The 13736-nt window shown below is 46.8% G+C and overlaps 2 protein-coding genes across 2 annotated transcripts; both read left to right on the top strand.

Moving 5' to 3' along the window:
• The first annotated feature begins 237 nt into the window (after window positions 1-237).
• On the top strand, window positions 238-1981 carry LOC106575531 (gap junction beta-2 protein). The gene is made up of 2 exons (XM_014152084.3): window positions 238-765; window positions 1234-1981. Exons 1-2 carry the CDS (start codon window positions 281-283, stop codon window positions 1595-1597), a joined length of 849 nt encoding a protein of 282 aa, XP_014007559.3. The 5' UTR covers window positions 238-280; the 3' UTR covers window positions 1598-1981.
• A 639-nt stretch (window positions 1982-2620) lies between these two features.
• LOC106575594 (gap junction alpha-3 protein) lies at window positions 2621-10136 on the top strand. The gene is made up of 4 exons (XM_045699072.2): window positions 2621-2889; window positions 4334-4396; window positions 5536-5623; window positions 5740-10136. Exons 3-4 carry the CDS (start codon window positions 5555-5557, stop codon window positions 7096-7098), a joined length of 1428 nt encoding a protein of 475 aa, XP_045555028.1. The 5' UTR covers window positions 2621-2889; window positions 4334-4396; window positions 5536-5554; the 3' UTR covers window positions 7099-10136.
• The last annotated feature ends 3600 nt before the right edge of the window (window positions 10137-13736 follow it).

Here is a 13736-nt window from a genome sequence, read left to right as displayed (position 1 = left end):
TCTCATCTCTACTTCCTCCTCATCTCATTCTCCTCCCTCTCTATTTATTTTTTTTAACCTCAACTTTCACCCCCCTTCTCCTCTCCCTAGAGTAGAGTGGATTGTTCCTGGGCAGCAGAGGAACAATGAGCCTGGGGACCCTGTACCTAATGTTTTCTTATCTCCTCCTTCCTCTCTCTTCCCTCCAACTCTCCCTACTTCGATCCAGCCCTCACCCCCTCTCTCCTCTGGTCTCTCTCCAGGGTAGAGGTGTGTGTTCTGGGCCAGAGGAGCAGGAGAGATGACCTGGGGGACCCTGTACGCCCAGCTGGCTGGTGTGAACCGCCACTCCACCAGCCTGGGGAAGGTGTGGCTGTCTGTCCTCTTCATCTTCCGGGTCACCGTGCTGGTCCTGGCGGCCGAAAGCGTCTGGGGGGACGAACAGAGCGACTTTGTCTGCAACACCCTGCAGCCGGGCTGCGAGAACGTCTGCTACGACCACTTCTTCCCCGTGTCCCACATCAGGCTCTGGTGTCTGCAGCTTGTCTTCGTCTCCACACCCGCTCTCCTCGTCGCCATGTATGTGGCCTACCGTCATCACGGCGACAAACGCCAGATCCTGCAGCAGGGTTCAGTCGGGGGGCGTTGCCGCAGCGACAAGGCCCAGGCGGCCCAGGAGGCTGAGCTAGAGAGCCTGAGGAGGCGGAGGCTGCCAATCGCCGGGCCGCTGTGGTGGACGTACGCCTGTAGTCTGGTCTTCCGCCTGCTGTTCGAGGGAGGCTTCATGTACGTACTGTGTTAGCTCACTGAGCAAAGCCTAACAAATCTTTATTTCAGGCAGACAAGTTACTTGAGTGTAGCTCAATGAACCACCTCCATTACATACAAACGCTTAAGAATAAGATGTAGATGCACTTCCTCAAGATTCATGATATCACCATGTACAAATGTAGGATCTTAATTTGATCACCCTGTTGCAGAAGAATGTTCCCGCAATGCAGGAAATGTCAATCTTGTAGTGTATTTGAGGTTTAAAAGGCTTCTGAAGTTTGTAATTTCCACTTTGAAATGTCAGACATGATTTTCCCTTTACGAAAAATATATCAACGCTTACAAAAATGTCCATAATTATAATCCACATAATAATTCACATTTCCTGTTGCTGTAGGATTATTTACCCACTGTAGCAAACTGGCTCAAATAAAGATGCTACATCTGTAGTTCTAAGCCTTTATCTTCACCTTCGTTCTCCAGGTATGCTCTATACGTGTTGTACGACGGCTTCCAGATGCCCAGGCTGGTCCAGTGTGACCAGTGGCCCTGTCCCAATGTGGTGGACTGCTTTGTCTCCCGCCCCACAGAAAAAACTGTCTTCACCGTTTTCATGGCCGCCTCCTCCTGCGTCTGTATGGCACTCAACATGGCCGAACTGGCCTACCTGGTCGCCAAGGCTATCGCTCGGTGCCCGTCATCGCGGCGCAGAGGGGGGAAACAGAAAGAGAAGGGTTCAAACTGTTCCTCAACCTCTTCCAAAGACAAGACTCTGCAGCAGAACAAGAAGAATGAGAAGTTGTTGTCGTCCTCTTCGTCAGGGTCCACCTGCAGCAAGGCGGTGTGAGGACGGGGGAGCTATAGACATAGCGTACATATGCACACACAGACGTGCAAAACATAAGTAGCCTACACACACAAACACACCGAATCATAAATATGTGTAAACACTGTGTAGTCCACTCCAGACATGCACAGAAGATCTCCTTTCCCGCTTCAGTCACTGGAGTCACTACGCCATCTAGTGGACAATATTCACACATGGCCACTGACCCTTCACAGGCAAAGACAGGCCTACAGGCCTACAGACAGACAGACAGACAGACAGACAGACAGACAGACAGACAGACAGACAGACAGACAGACAGACAGACAGACAGACAGACAGACAGACAGACAGACAGACAGACAGACAGACAGACAGACAGACAGACAGACAGACAGACAGACAGACAGGAATTGTGATGTTGGTAATGAAGAGATAATATTGTAAATACACTGACAATGGCATTCGCAGAATCACAGTAGAGTACTATGAGTAAAGGCTTATGCAATGACCTACAGAGGATGTGTGTGTTTTAAAAAGTTGTGAAATAAAAATATTAGATATTTGATATACTGTCTGATCATTGAGACACATTTTAGCAAAGCTGCAATTCACAATTTGGGTGATGGTGGGTGGTCAGATGTTTGTAAATCATGTGGTCGTGTTAGTGGGCCTGAGGAAGCACATCCCAGCACTTAATCATGTGATGTGATATATATATATATTATTTTCAGATAGCACAAATGTAAAATAGATTACTACAAAAAATATACAAAGTGCACAAAGAAGATGTTCAGATCGTACAGATAATATGGGAGAGGAACATCCAGTCCTGTACTATAACTCATCTATATGCATTTAGGCCAACTCTCCAACATAGTGAAGGCCATCATTTTCCCCCCGCGCGCGGAGACGCCATCCACAATTTTGGAGTCCTGGTGTGGAATTTCGGAAGAGCAGGGTGGCAGGGTGGGATGGGAGGTGACGGGGGGTTGACGGGTGGGCGACGCCGCCCCCACCCTCCACCCTCCCCCACGCGTGCACTCATGGATGGTCACACAATGTGACAGTAGCGATGGCTGGGCACGGGACGCAGCCGCTGCGCTTTGCGGGACCCCATCTCCAGGTTCCACACGCGCCCTTAGACTAGCATCGCTTTGCTCACCCTCGCGCTGTCTCTCTCTCTCTCTCTCTTCTTCGCTCTCTTTCTCTCGCGCACGCCTGGCCTCGAACCCCGCGGGAGAAAAGAAGAGAACGCAGATCGCGACGCTTCCGGGAAAAAGTTTTTGGCCGGCCGCTGTCAAAGGAGATTGGTAAGCTGTCAGAGCTGGGGAGTGAGAGGGAAGGGGAGGGATCTTTCTACCTGGGAAGGTCTGTAGGATTTTCCAACCCTATCAAAATTTGGATAACTTCAGTGACCACCGGATACGGCTTCAAGTGGCCAAGGCTTGGGGAGTCTATCCATCCACCTTGTCCTTATGCTTATTTGGGAACGCCAAGTAGCCACTTTTACGCTCACCAATTCCAATGCGAGTGATGTTGACTTGACTTAGCCTGCAATCAATTACTGTATCAATAGGTATTCTGTTAGGATATCTACTGCCCAAGGTGTATATATTTAAATAACTTAGGTCAGTGTGGTCAAAGAGTTAAATGGTGCGGCCGCTGGAACACAATGCCGCTGATCCCCGTCAATAGCCAGTGCCAAGGAGCACAATGCGCGTCTGGCAGCTTCTCTATTGTCACAGGTGACAGACGGTATTTAATCAAAACCTCAAAAGGATCAACACATATACTGTGCAGCTCGACACATACTGTCATTATAGAGGGGTATTGCACCACTTTGATACCAGCGCGTTATTGAGTAGGCTAGGCCAGGCATAACGACCATGGAATCATCTATTGAAATTAATATTGAACTGTAGAAGGCCAGTGAGTTGAGTTGAGCTAATATGGGCTACATTCAGCAACAATGCACCACCAATCGATAGATTGGGATACTGTGGTAATCATAGTAATCATAGATTTTACAGTAACAGCCTGCCTGTGTTTTAACATGAGGGAAATAGGTCCTTGTTTTCAAAGTTTGTAAAACCACTTCATGTCCAAACAGGAGTTTGTAACAGGTAGAGTAATGCAGCTGGGATCTGTTTTGTTGTTGTTGTATCTATGCATTGGTGATATAGAGCCCTCTGTAAATGCATATCAGTCGATCCCAGGCAAATATTTCCTCTCATCAGCAGTTCTGTGTTCTGATGATCCGAGCATTCCTCCCAGGCTGCTATGTACTCATTCAGACTGCCACAGATGGCCAGCCATTGTAACCCGCTTGCCCAGCAATACACAGACAGGCCTATGGATGGATTGTATACATTCCTCAATTAAATCTGCCTTTCAAAACAAAACACATGTGTCTATCAATGCTGTGGCATTCATAGGGTTCATGGTTCCATGTAGTCTGTCCAATTAGAAACACCAAAGTCACCTATTTCAGAGAAATATACATTTTGGGGGAAGATGATGTAGGTTTTTGACTTTGAAGACATGATACATTTTTATTGGTGGCCAGTAGGCTTGTAGAAGCCAGCCTAAAAAGATTTGAGTTTTCCACTCATCTCCGAAGTGTCTATATCGTAAGTTGCATGGACAATAGGCATACAAAAGAATGGTTCATTTGGGTATTTGGGTAATGTAAGCATATTTAAATGACATTATAATTGTAATTCATAACTGATATGATTTGTTTTCTGCTTCCAGGTATTGTATTTATTTTGAACCACTAGTCGATGGATTTATCACTGACAATACAACAACATTTTAGTAAGTCCACCGTCTGTCACTGCTTTGGGTGCTTTTTTTGTGTCATCGGATATCTGGTTCTTTTTTCGTCTGCTTTGCAATGTGTTCAAAAGTTGCCGTGGGCACTGGATTCATTTCAAATTGATAGAACTGTAAAATGTCAGCATTGGGAAAAATGTTCCTTTGAATTGCTGCTAATGATTCTAGTAGGCCTGTAAGAAGCACAATGGTGGTGCTCAGGATATTTTATTGGCACGTTTAACCTCAGTCTCCAGTACTGTGATTAGAGAATGTATTAGAGAAGTATGTGGCCGGTCGACAGTGAAAGTGATCAAGGCAGTTTGTTAGTCCCGAATGACTGACTCGACGGCGTCCATCCTGTGTCTGAGGGAGACGAGTGTTGTTCGGTGCTCTCCACAGCTGTTCTGGGCTGTGCTGAGTGGGATGCCACATTACAGAACCTTCAGATAGAAATATATTACAACAGATATGTATCCTTTATGTAGAAAAAGGAATCATGCAGCCCCGCTGCCTCCTTCAGTGCCAAACGCATTGGCTTTACCTGAGAGATTGTGTGACTTCACAGAGTGATGTCGGGAGCAGAAAGTGCATAGGATGGATACAATGTGTGTGCATAATATGACAGTAATCTTTTGTGATATTATGGCTTCGAACCAGAGGTCAACTCCACCAATGTTTGTTTTGGTTTTTGAACCTGTACATTTTCATTCAAAGTTTTTATTGCCCTCTTCTCTCATGTCCCCTTCTCTCATTTCCCCACCTCCCTTTCCTGTTTTCTTACCCTCTCAGTTGTTACTCACCCATGCCTGTGCTCCCCCTCTCCCTGGCCTATGCTCTCTCGTTCTGTGTGTGTTCCCTCCCCACCTCTCTCTTCCCTCTCATCCCCAGTCGGTGCCTACACAGCCCTATTCCCTCTCTGTTGCTCCCACCTATCTCCAGCTTTCCAGCTTTCCCCCACCTCTCTATCTGCACCTCTCTCCTGCTTCACCCAACCTTTCTCCTGCCTCTCCTCCAGCCTCTCCCCTCCTCTCTCCCCCAGCCTCTCCCCACCTCACTCCCCCAGCCATTCCCCCCCAGCCTCTCCCCACCCAGGCCTCACCCAGTTGCTACTCATCCCAGGCTGTGCTCTCTCTCCCCAGGCTAGAAATCGTGTGAAGCATGGGTGACTGGAGCTTTCTGGGGCGGCTGCTGGAGAACGCTCAAGAACACTCCACTGTGATTGGCAAGGTGACTGATTGATCGATTGATACATTTCTACAGTTATTTGATTGATTGACCCTTTTATTCCTGTGGTATATAGCCCCTTATGCCCTCTTATGTGGCGTTATGTCCCTTGTGTCCAGGTGTGGCTGACAGTCCTCTTCATCTTCCGCATCCTGGTCCTGGGGGCGGCTGCGGAGGAAGTGTGGGGTGACGAGCAGTCGGACTTCACCTGCAACACGCAGCAGCCCGGTTGCGAGAACGTGTGCTACGACGAAGCCTTCCCCATCTCGCACATCCGCTTCTGGGTGCTGCAGATTATCTTCGTGTCCACGCCCACCTTGATCTACTTGGGACACGTGCTGCACATTGTCCGCATGGAGGAGAAACGCCGGGAGAAGGAGGAGGAGCAGCGGAAGGCCAGCCGGCACCAGGAGGAGAGAGACCCTCTGTACAGGAACGGAGGAGGTGGAGGGAAAAAGGAGAAGCCCCCAATCAGAGACGAGCACGGTAAAATCCGCATCCGGGGGGCTCTCTTGCGCACGTACGTGTTCAACATCATCTTCAAGACGCTGTTCGAAGTGGGCTTCATCCTGGGTCAGTACTTCCTGTATGGCTTCCAGCTCAGCCCCCTGTATAAGTGTGGTCGCTGGCCCTGCCCCAACACGGTTGACTGCTTCATCTCACGCCCCACAGAGAAGACCATCTTCATCATCTTCATGCTGGTGGTAGCCTGCGTCTCCCTGCTGCTCAACCTGCTGGAGATATACCACCTGGGATGGAAGAAGGTGAAGCAGGGGGTCAGCAACGAGTTTGCGCCCGACCGAATGGCGCTCCCCCTGGCCAGAGACGAGGCGGTGGAGTCCAATATGATCCAGGAGGGGATTGCCCACCCGGCCCTCAACTGCCTGCCCACGTACGGTGGCGTGAACGTGGTGTACCTGCCCAACGAGCAGGCAAACGCCACAGCCGCTTTATCCGAGCAGCAGGCAGCGGCGGAGGAACTCAAGATGGACCCTTTCCATGAAGACTTCCTGCTGGAGGCTCCTCCCACATCCTTCTACGGCAGCGAGGGCAGTGGCCAGCAGCAGTCCGTGGAGCAGAACTGGGCCAACATGGCCATGGAGCTGCAGACTCTGGACGCTGCCAAGTCCTCCTCCTACCCTCCTCCTCCCTCCTCCCCTTCTCCACCACCCTCCTCCTCCTCCCCCACCTCCTCTGACCAGGAGCAGTCACCCCCTCCACCGGACACTGCCCCTCCTATCCCCGACTCCCGCTCCTCCACCCTCCCCCTGGGGGAATCGAGAAGGAGTGAGGAGCACCAGCAGCAGGAAGAAGAGGAAGCGGAGGCGGCGCTGCCACTGACGCACGTTGATGATGTCACGGTGACCCGGGTGGAGATGCACGAGCCGCCCGTTTTCATAGCGCCGGATGCCCGCAGGCTGAGCAGGGCCAGCAAGACCAGCAGTGTCCGAGCCCGGCCCGACGACCTTGCCGTGTAACACATACACACACACACCCTCTCACACACCTTCACACAATCACATACAAACACATGCAGACCCCTATCCACCACCGCACCCCAATGCCTCTGGGTTCTATACATGATATATCTATGAGGCTCAGGTGTCAAATGTTGTGTGAAATACAGAGGCGATGTGGGAGGGGGGGCTCTGGAGTTGAGATGCTCCTGACATTACTCTCTACCAAAGTTGCGTTATCTGGAGATGCATTCGGTGAGGTGAGGCATAGCTTAGTGCTTCAGAGTTCTGAGGTGCCAACACGTGTGTGGAGAGGGAACACACACATTCACTGTTTGCAGCTCAGATGCCATGAAAGGATTAGAGATATTGGACTAACTAGTTTGGGACATTAGCGACATTTCGGATGAATATAATTCTGCTGTTTTCTTTATTCTTTGATGGTAGACATCAGAAGAGGGTTTGCGCTTTCGTTTATTTTTTTCTCTCCCCCCTTTCTTTTTTATTTTCTTGTGATGGACCCTTTAAGATGAAGCCGATGTGTCCTATTGTCTCTTCCTAGTGTCTGTCTGTCTGTCTGCCTCGTAGCTAGCCGTCTGTCTGTTCCATGCTCACCCTTCTTATTAAGCTGAATGAAGAGAGGGACACTCTGACAGTATGGTGGAGTGGAGAGAGACGGGGATAGGGTACCTGGGTGGCACTTTATTCAAAATGACTTGGTATTTACTTACAAATGACATGTTAATTACACAATAATACCCTGTAAATTACTTGTAAAACAAGCACGACTAGGCACATTTTGGTACCAGGTAGTTAACAATGAAGTACCCTCTGATAATATGTAATGTACCAGTAAATACCAGGTTAATACTAATAGTGTGTAGCCATACTAGTGTGAAGCTTCAACCTATGTTACCACCGCGATCCCAACCTGAGGCTTGGTCTTTAGGCTTCACAGGCTTTGTGTGTGTGTGTGTGTGTGTGTGTGTTTCTGTCTGTGTGTGTGTGTGTGTGTTTCTGTATGTGTGTGTGTGTGTGTGTGTGTGTGTGTGTGTGTGTGTGTGTGTGTGTGTGTGTGTGTGTGTGTGTGTGTGTGTGTGTGTGTGTGTGTGTGTGTGTGTGTGTGTGCGCGCAATAGATATATTATAGAGTCTTTTTTCAATGTCTACAACAACATTTAGGCAGTTACATCAGGGTAAATAATATATATATGTAAATATATTACATAGTACATATAGGGTTTATTATACATATAGAATTATGACTTATAAAGAACCCATACTGACGCTTGTGTTTGCAGTGTGTTAAAGAAGTGTGTGTCCTCATCGTAAAGAAATTCAGCAGATTTAAGACTGTAGGCCCCCACTGGTAGTCAGTATGGGAAGTTTCAGTATAGTGCTTAGAGAGAGTAGGCAATAGAATTGCTAGAAGATAGATAGATAAGGAGTATTATTTAAGGCAATGACATTTCATTCTTTGTTACTGAATCATAATAGCAAAATCAATAGGAATGTGCATTTGCGTATCATTTTCTTAAACTCCTGCCAGTTTTTTAAATCAGAAAATGGCTCTTAACATGCAGTTGTATTTCTTTTAAGCTTCCTGTTTTTTTCTCTCTCCAAATTAATTCATTTTATTGTCATCTAACATTCAGGAAAAAAATCATACCTATCGAACAATGTTTGGACAAATCTCTTTTGCGTTTTGTACCTCTTTATGTTTTGAACAACGGTCTATTCTGTTACTGTGAAACTACAACTCACTACAACGGACTCACTCAAGCACTTGACCTTTGACCTTGTTATGATGAAATCATATGTTATCATTCCACCACCACAAGAAGCAGGGGGCACTTCAATTTTGGCACTTAAAGTAAGAACAGAAGTTGTGATTCTTACAGTACATTTCAACAGTGTAGATAGGCTGTTTGTTCACATTTCTCTCTCTATCTTCCCCTCCCTTCCCCTCACACTCGTCCTTCCTTCCTTCCTTCCTTTCTTTTCTCTCTTTCTTTTTTTTCTCTCTCTCTACACACACACACACACACACACACACACACACACATACACACACACACACACACACATACACACACTCACACACACACACACACACACACACACACACACACACACACACACACACACACACACACACACACACACACACACACAAACTCTACATTGGGGTATATCTTGGGATAGAGGGTTTAGACTGAGACTGTGAATGGGCTGTTGCTGTGCTCTGCTGTATGATGTGTTAAAATGCTTAGAGAATCAGGTCTGCTGTTTTTTTGCGTTGCCACACACACAGAATCCAAGTGCCTCACAAATCGTTTACATACCAAGCACATACAGTATGTAAAAAAAAGCCACCAGGTGATGGGATCGAGCTGTGACATTGTAATCCCCAAAAAAAAACGAAGAGCAGGTCAGCTGTCCACCAAAGAGAGAAAATCTAAAATGGCCACCAATAGAACTCTGTTAAGAGTTGTTGAAAACAGGTTACGGTTCTGTTAACTCACAATTTCTGTTTATAACCATGTCATTTGGGTTGTTTAAAGTTGACACTTTAGCATGTAGATAATGATCTGGACAGTTAAGACAGAATGATGTTCTAAGATAAAATAACAAAGGACATCTCAAAAAGAGGATGTCTCGATAATTTAGAAAGTATTTCTATTTATGAGAGAATTACTATATTACCAAATACAAAAAAAAAAAAGGATTTAGAAAAGAATATTGCTTCTTTGTTGACTTTTTGGTCAAAAGAATACTGGAGAGGTGTTTGGCTAGGTTAAAGTTATACTCCATTGTTGTGTCATTGGAAAACTGACATTTTGTTGGACTTTTGGAATCTCTGGTGTGGAGAGAGATTTCATTGGCCAGTGAGGCAGGGAAGGAGATTTAGACATGCTCAGACCAGATACCCCATTGTGAAATCACTGTCTATGAAGAGAAGTGCCTTGCGTCTGAACTTTTGTAAGAACATGTTGATGTAAATGTTAATTTACCTCAAATGTTTACAAAACTGTTACTGAATAAACTTTTTGTACCATATCTAACTTGTCGCCTGGGGGTTTTGTTTGGTGAAATAGAATAAGTACTTTGGCTTCCCACAATGCAGAAAGAGATAGTAGTTATGCTTTTTGAGGACATAGGGGTATGAAGGGAGGGGGAGATGAAGTGAGAGGAAAGGAAGGGGTGGAGGAGAGAGGAGAAGGGAGTGAGAGGTTGGGAAGACACACAGGCACACGGTTTTCACACTGTGAGGAGGAACGTCCATCAAAATGTAATTTAGTTTCCTTTATAACATGCAACTACAGCTAGCCTATCTGACAGGCTGTAACCAACACCAATGGGGAACAGTTGGGTGTGATAGTGAAAGTCAAGATATCTCTGTCACTTTCAGTACTTAGCCCTTACTGGTTCAGTATTCACCGAGATAAAAATACACTTTGGGGAGGGGCATGAGGGAAGTGTAGGGGTGAAATGGATCACAATCTTGGAGAATTGGGGAGTCTGGAGTGAATTTGGTGGATTTAAGAAAAGATAGTGGGCGAAGTCTTGGACTAGGAGAGGAGGATCTAAGTCCTTGGAAGAGTACAGACAGCATATTCCATCCTTAGCTCTCCTTCTCTTCCTTCCCATCTCCCTCTTTTGCTCTACATACAGCTTTCTTACTCTTCCTCTCTCTCTCTCTCCCCCAAACCCCACCCTGTAGTGTGCTCTCTCCCGCTACATACCTTCCCTCCCCCCACATCTCCCCACCTCTCCCACTCCCCCGCCTCTCTCACTCTCTCACTCTGTCCCCCAAACCCCACCCTGTCCTGTGCTCTCTCCCTCTAATTTCCTCCCCTCCCCCACGTCTCCCCACCTCTCCCACTCCACCGCCTCTCTCTCTCTCTCCCTCAAACCCCACCCTGTACTGTGCTCTCTCCCTCTACTTACCTCCCCTCCCCCCACATCTCCCACTCCCCCGCCTCTCTCAATTCAATTCAATTCAATTCAAGGGGCTTTATTGGCATGGGAAACATATGTTAACATTGCCAAAGCAAGTGAAGTAGATAATATACAAAAGTGAAATAAATAATAAAAATGAACAGTAAACATTACACTCACAGAAGTTCCAAAAGAATTAAGACATTACAAATGTCATTGTATGTATATATACAGTGTTGTAACAATGTGCAAATGGTTAAAGTACAAAGGGAAAATAAATAAGCATAAATATGGGTTGTATTTACAATGGTGTTTGCTCTTCACTGGTTGAATTTTTCTTGTGGTAACAGGTCACACATCTTGCTGCTGTGATTGCACACTGTGGTATTTCACCCAGTAGATATGGGAGTTTATCAAAATCGGGTTTGTTTTCGAATTCTTTGTGGATCTGTGTAATCTGAGGGAAATATGTTTCTAATATGGTCATACATTGGGCAGGAGGTTAGGAAGTGCAGCTCAGTTTCCACCTAATTTTGTGGGCAGTGTGCACATAGCCTGTCTTCTCTTAAGAGCCAGGGCTGCCTACGGCGGCCTTTCTCAATAGCAAGGCTATGCTCACTGAGTCTGCACATAGTCAAAGCTTTCCTTAAGTTTGGGTCAGTCACGGTGGTCAGGTATTCTGCCACTGTGTGCACTCTGTTTAGGGCCAAATAGCATTCTCAGTTTGCTCTGTTTTTTTTGTTAATTCTTTCCAATGTGTCAAGTAATTATCTTTTTGTTTTCTCATGATTTAGTTGGGTCTAATTGTGTTGCTGTCCTGGGGCTCTGTGGGGTGTTTGTGTTTGTGAACAGAGCCCCAGGACCAGCTTGCTTAGGGGACTCTTCTCCAGGTTCATCTCTCTGTAGGTTATAGGTGTAGGAATCGCTTCCTTTCAGGTGGTCTCTCTCTCTCTCCCCCCTGTTGTTTTTGTCATGGCCACACTAGTTCATATCATGTGATTGGCAGAGGATTGCCTAGTTAATCGCTGGCTATAATTCCCCCCTCGCCACTGGCCTCCCCTGCAGACCTAGCCCACTGACCCTGCTGAGAGCAGCACTTCCTTTATGCCCCTGAAAGCACAGGGGATTGAGCCCTAACAACAAAACTAATCACCCTCCTCCCCTCTCTTTCTATCGCCAGGCCACTAGCCTGGCAGTGTGTGTGAGTGTGTTCATGTGACACACACACACATCAGTCAGGTGAAGGTTAGCTGCCAAACTTTTCTCTGTGACCCTTTCCAGGGATCTGGGAAGACTGTCATTGCTATGCAAACATTAGCACACAGACAATAAATTGTGTGTATCAGGCATCTGCCTGACAACTTTGGTAAAGAGACACCAGATGCTGGGAAACTAGCCCATCACAGAGCTAGATACCTAGAAATAATTTTGCCACTGAGCTTGTCCAGGTAGAAATGGACCTTTGGCATAGATCTAGGACCAGCTTACCATCACCTTAATAACCATTAAGGGGGAACACAAAACTGACTTAAGATCAATGTCTAGGGGCATCTTAGTGCATCCTACTCTGAGGGAGTCCCCTCCACAGATCACTATGGAGATGAGGGAGGGCCATTCTAATAATGACTGGGCGCCCTTCCTACCTACTGTATGAGTGACTGAATGGCTTGCGATGTCAAACTATGGTGTTCCTGAGTCAGACAATAGGAGACAAGAACAACTGGGCCCCACCTTACTTGACAGAAGGGGTACATTCATCTGCAATGAGGATAGAATACCAGCTGTTATAAACAGTAATGACAGCTTATGTCAGCTTATAACCAGTTTATGTGGGCTCTGGTCAACTATGTGGAGAATTGTGTTTTTATTTTACAATCAGCTACCTGTCGCTTTTACACGTTATACAATACATAGGGAATAGGGTGTATTTTACTGTCAGGCATCTGTGTCTGTCTGGTTTCCAGTGGCCCTGGCGTCTTTTGTCATCACAATGGGAAAAAATGTGGCTACAGGGCCATTTAGTTGTGTGGAGGTCCGTGAATGCCATCGTTGTCACATGACCAGTCTCAGCCATCGTTGTCACATGACCAGTCTCAGACATCTAGCACAAAGAGACCAACCATCCCTTTTATCACCCCATGAACCCCTTCCCTTCACTTTACCCCCATAGGATATGTGTGTGTGTGTGTGTGTGTGTGTGTGTGTGTGTGTGTGTGTGTGTGTGTGTGTGTGTGTGTGTGTGTGTGTGTGTGTGTGTGTGTGTGTGTGTGTGTGTGTGTGTGTGTGTGTGTGTGTGTGTGTGTGTGTGTGTTTGCATAAACTTTGGACCATAGACAGAGTGACTGAGTATGAGCTCTGCCCCAGGCCTAAATGGCATTAATGATTATATAAGCAATAAGCATAGTGAGCCTACCAGTACCACTGCCAAGTGGAGTAAAAACTCCTACTGGCATAGTGGTCCCGCCTTGGGAAGGGAAGCAACATGCTGCTGTTACGAATATCAATCATTTAGATAGTAAAGTGTCAGCGGCAGCACAATGAATCTTCCCATGACATTGACCTTGAACATGTCTGAACATCTCAAACAAAGTGGACACCAACATCGGCATGCCACTGTGCCATGCAAAAACTTCCCGACATCCCAGATCTTGTGAAAGTCTTCGTGCACCACCTAGCGGCCAAGGGGAAAACACAGCCACGTTGAATACCTCACGTCAA

This window comes from Salmo salar, chromosome 17 (assembly GCF_965601325.2).
Source record: "Salmo salar chromosome 17, fSalSal1, whole genome shotgun sequence".
In the NCBI taxonomy this organism is placed as follows: Eukaryota; Metazoa; Chordata; class Actinopteri; order Salmoniformes; family Salmonidae; genus Salmo; species Salmo salar.
Note: the sequence above shows the minus strand (reverse complement) of the source record. Positions and strands in the feature narration are given on the sequence as shown.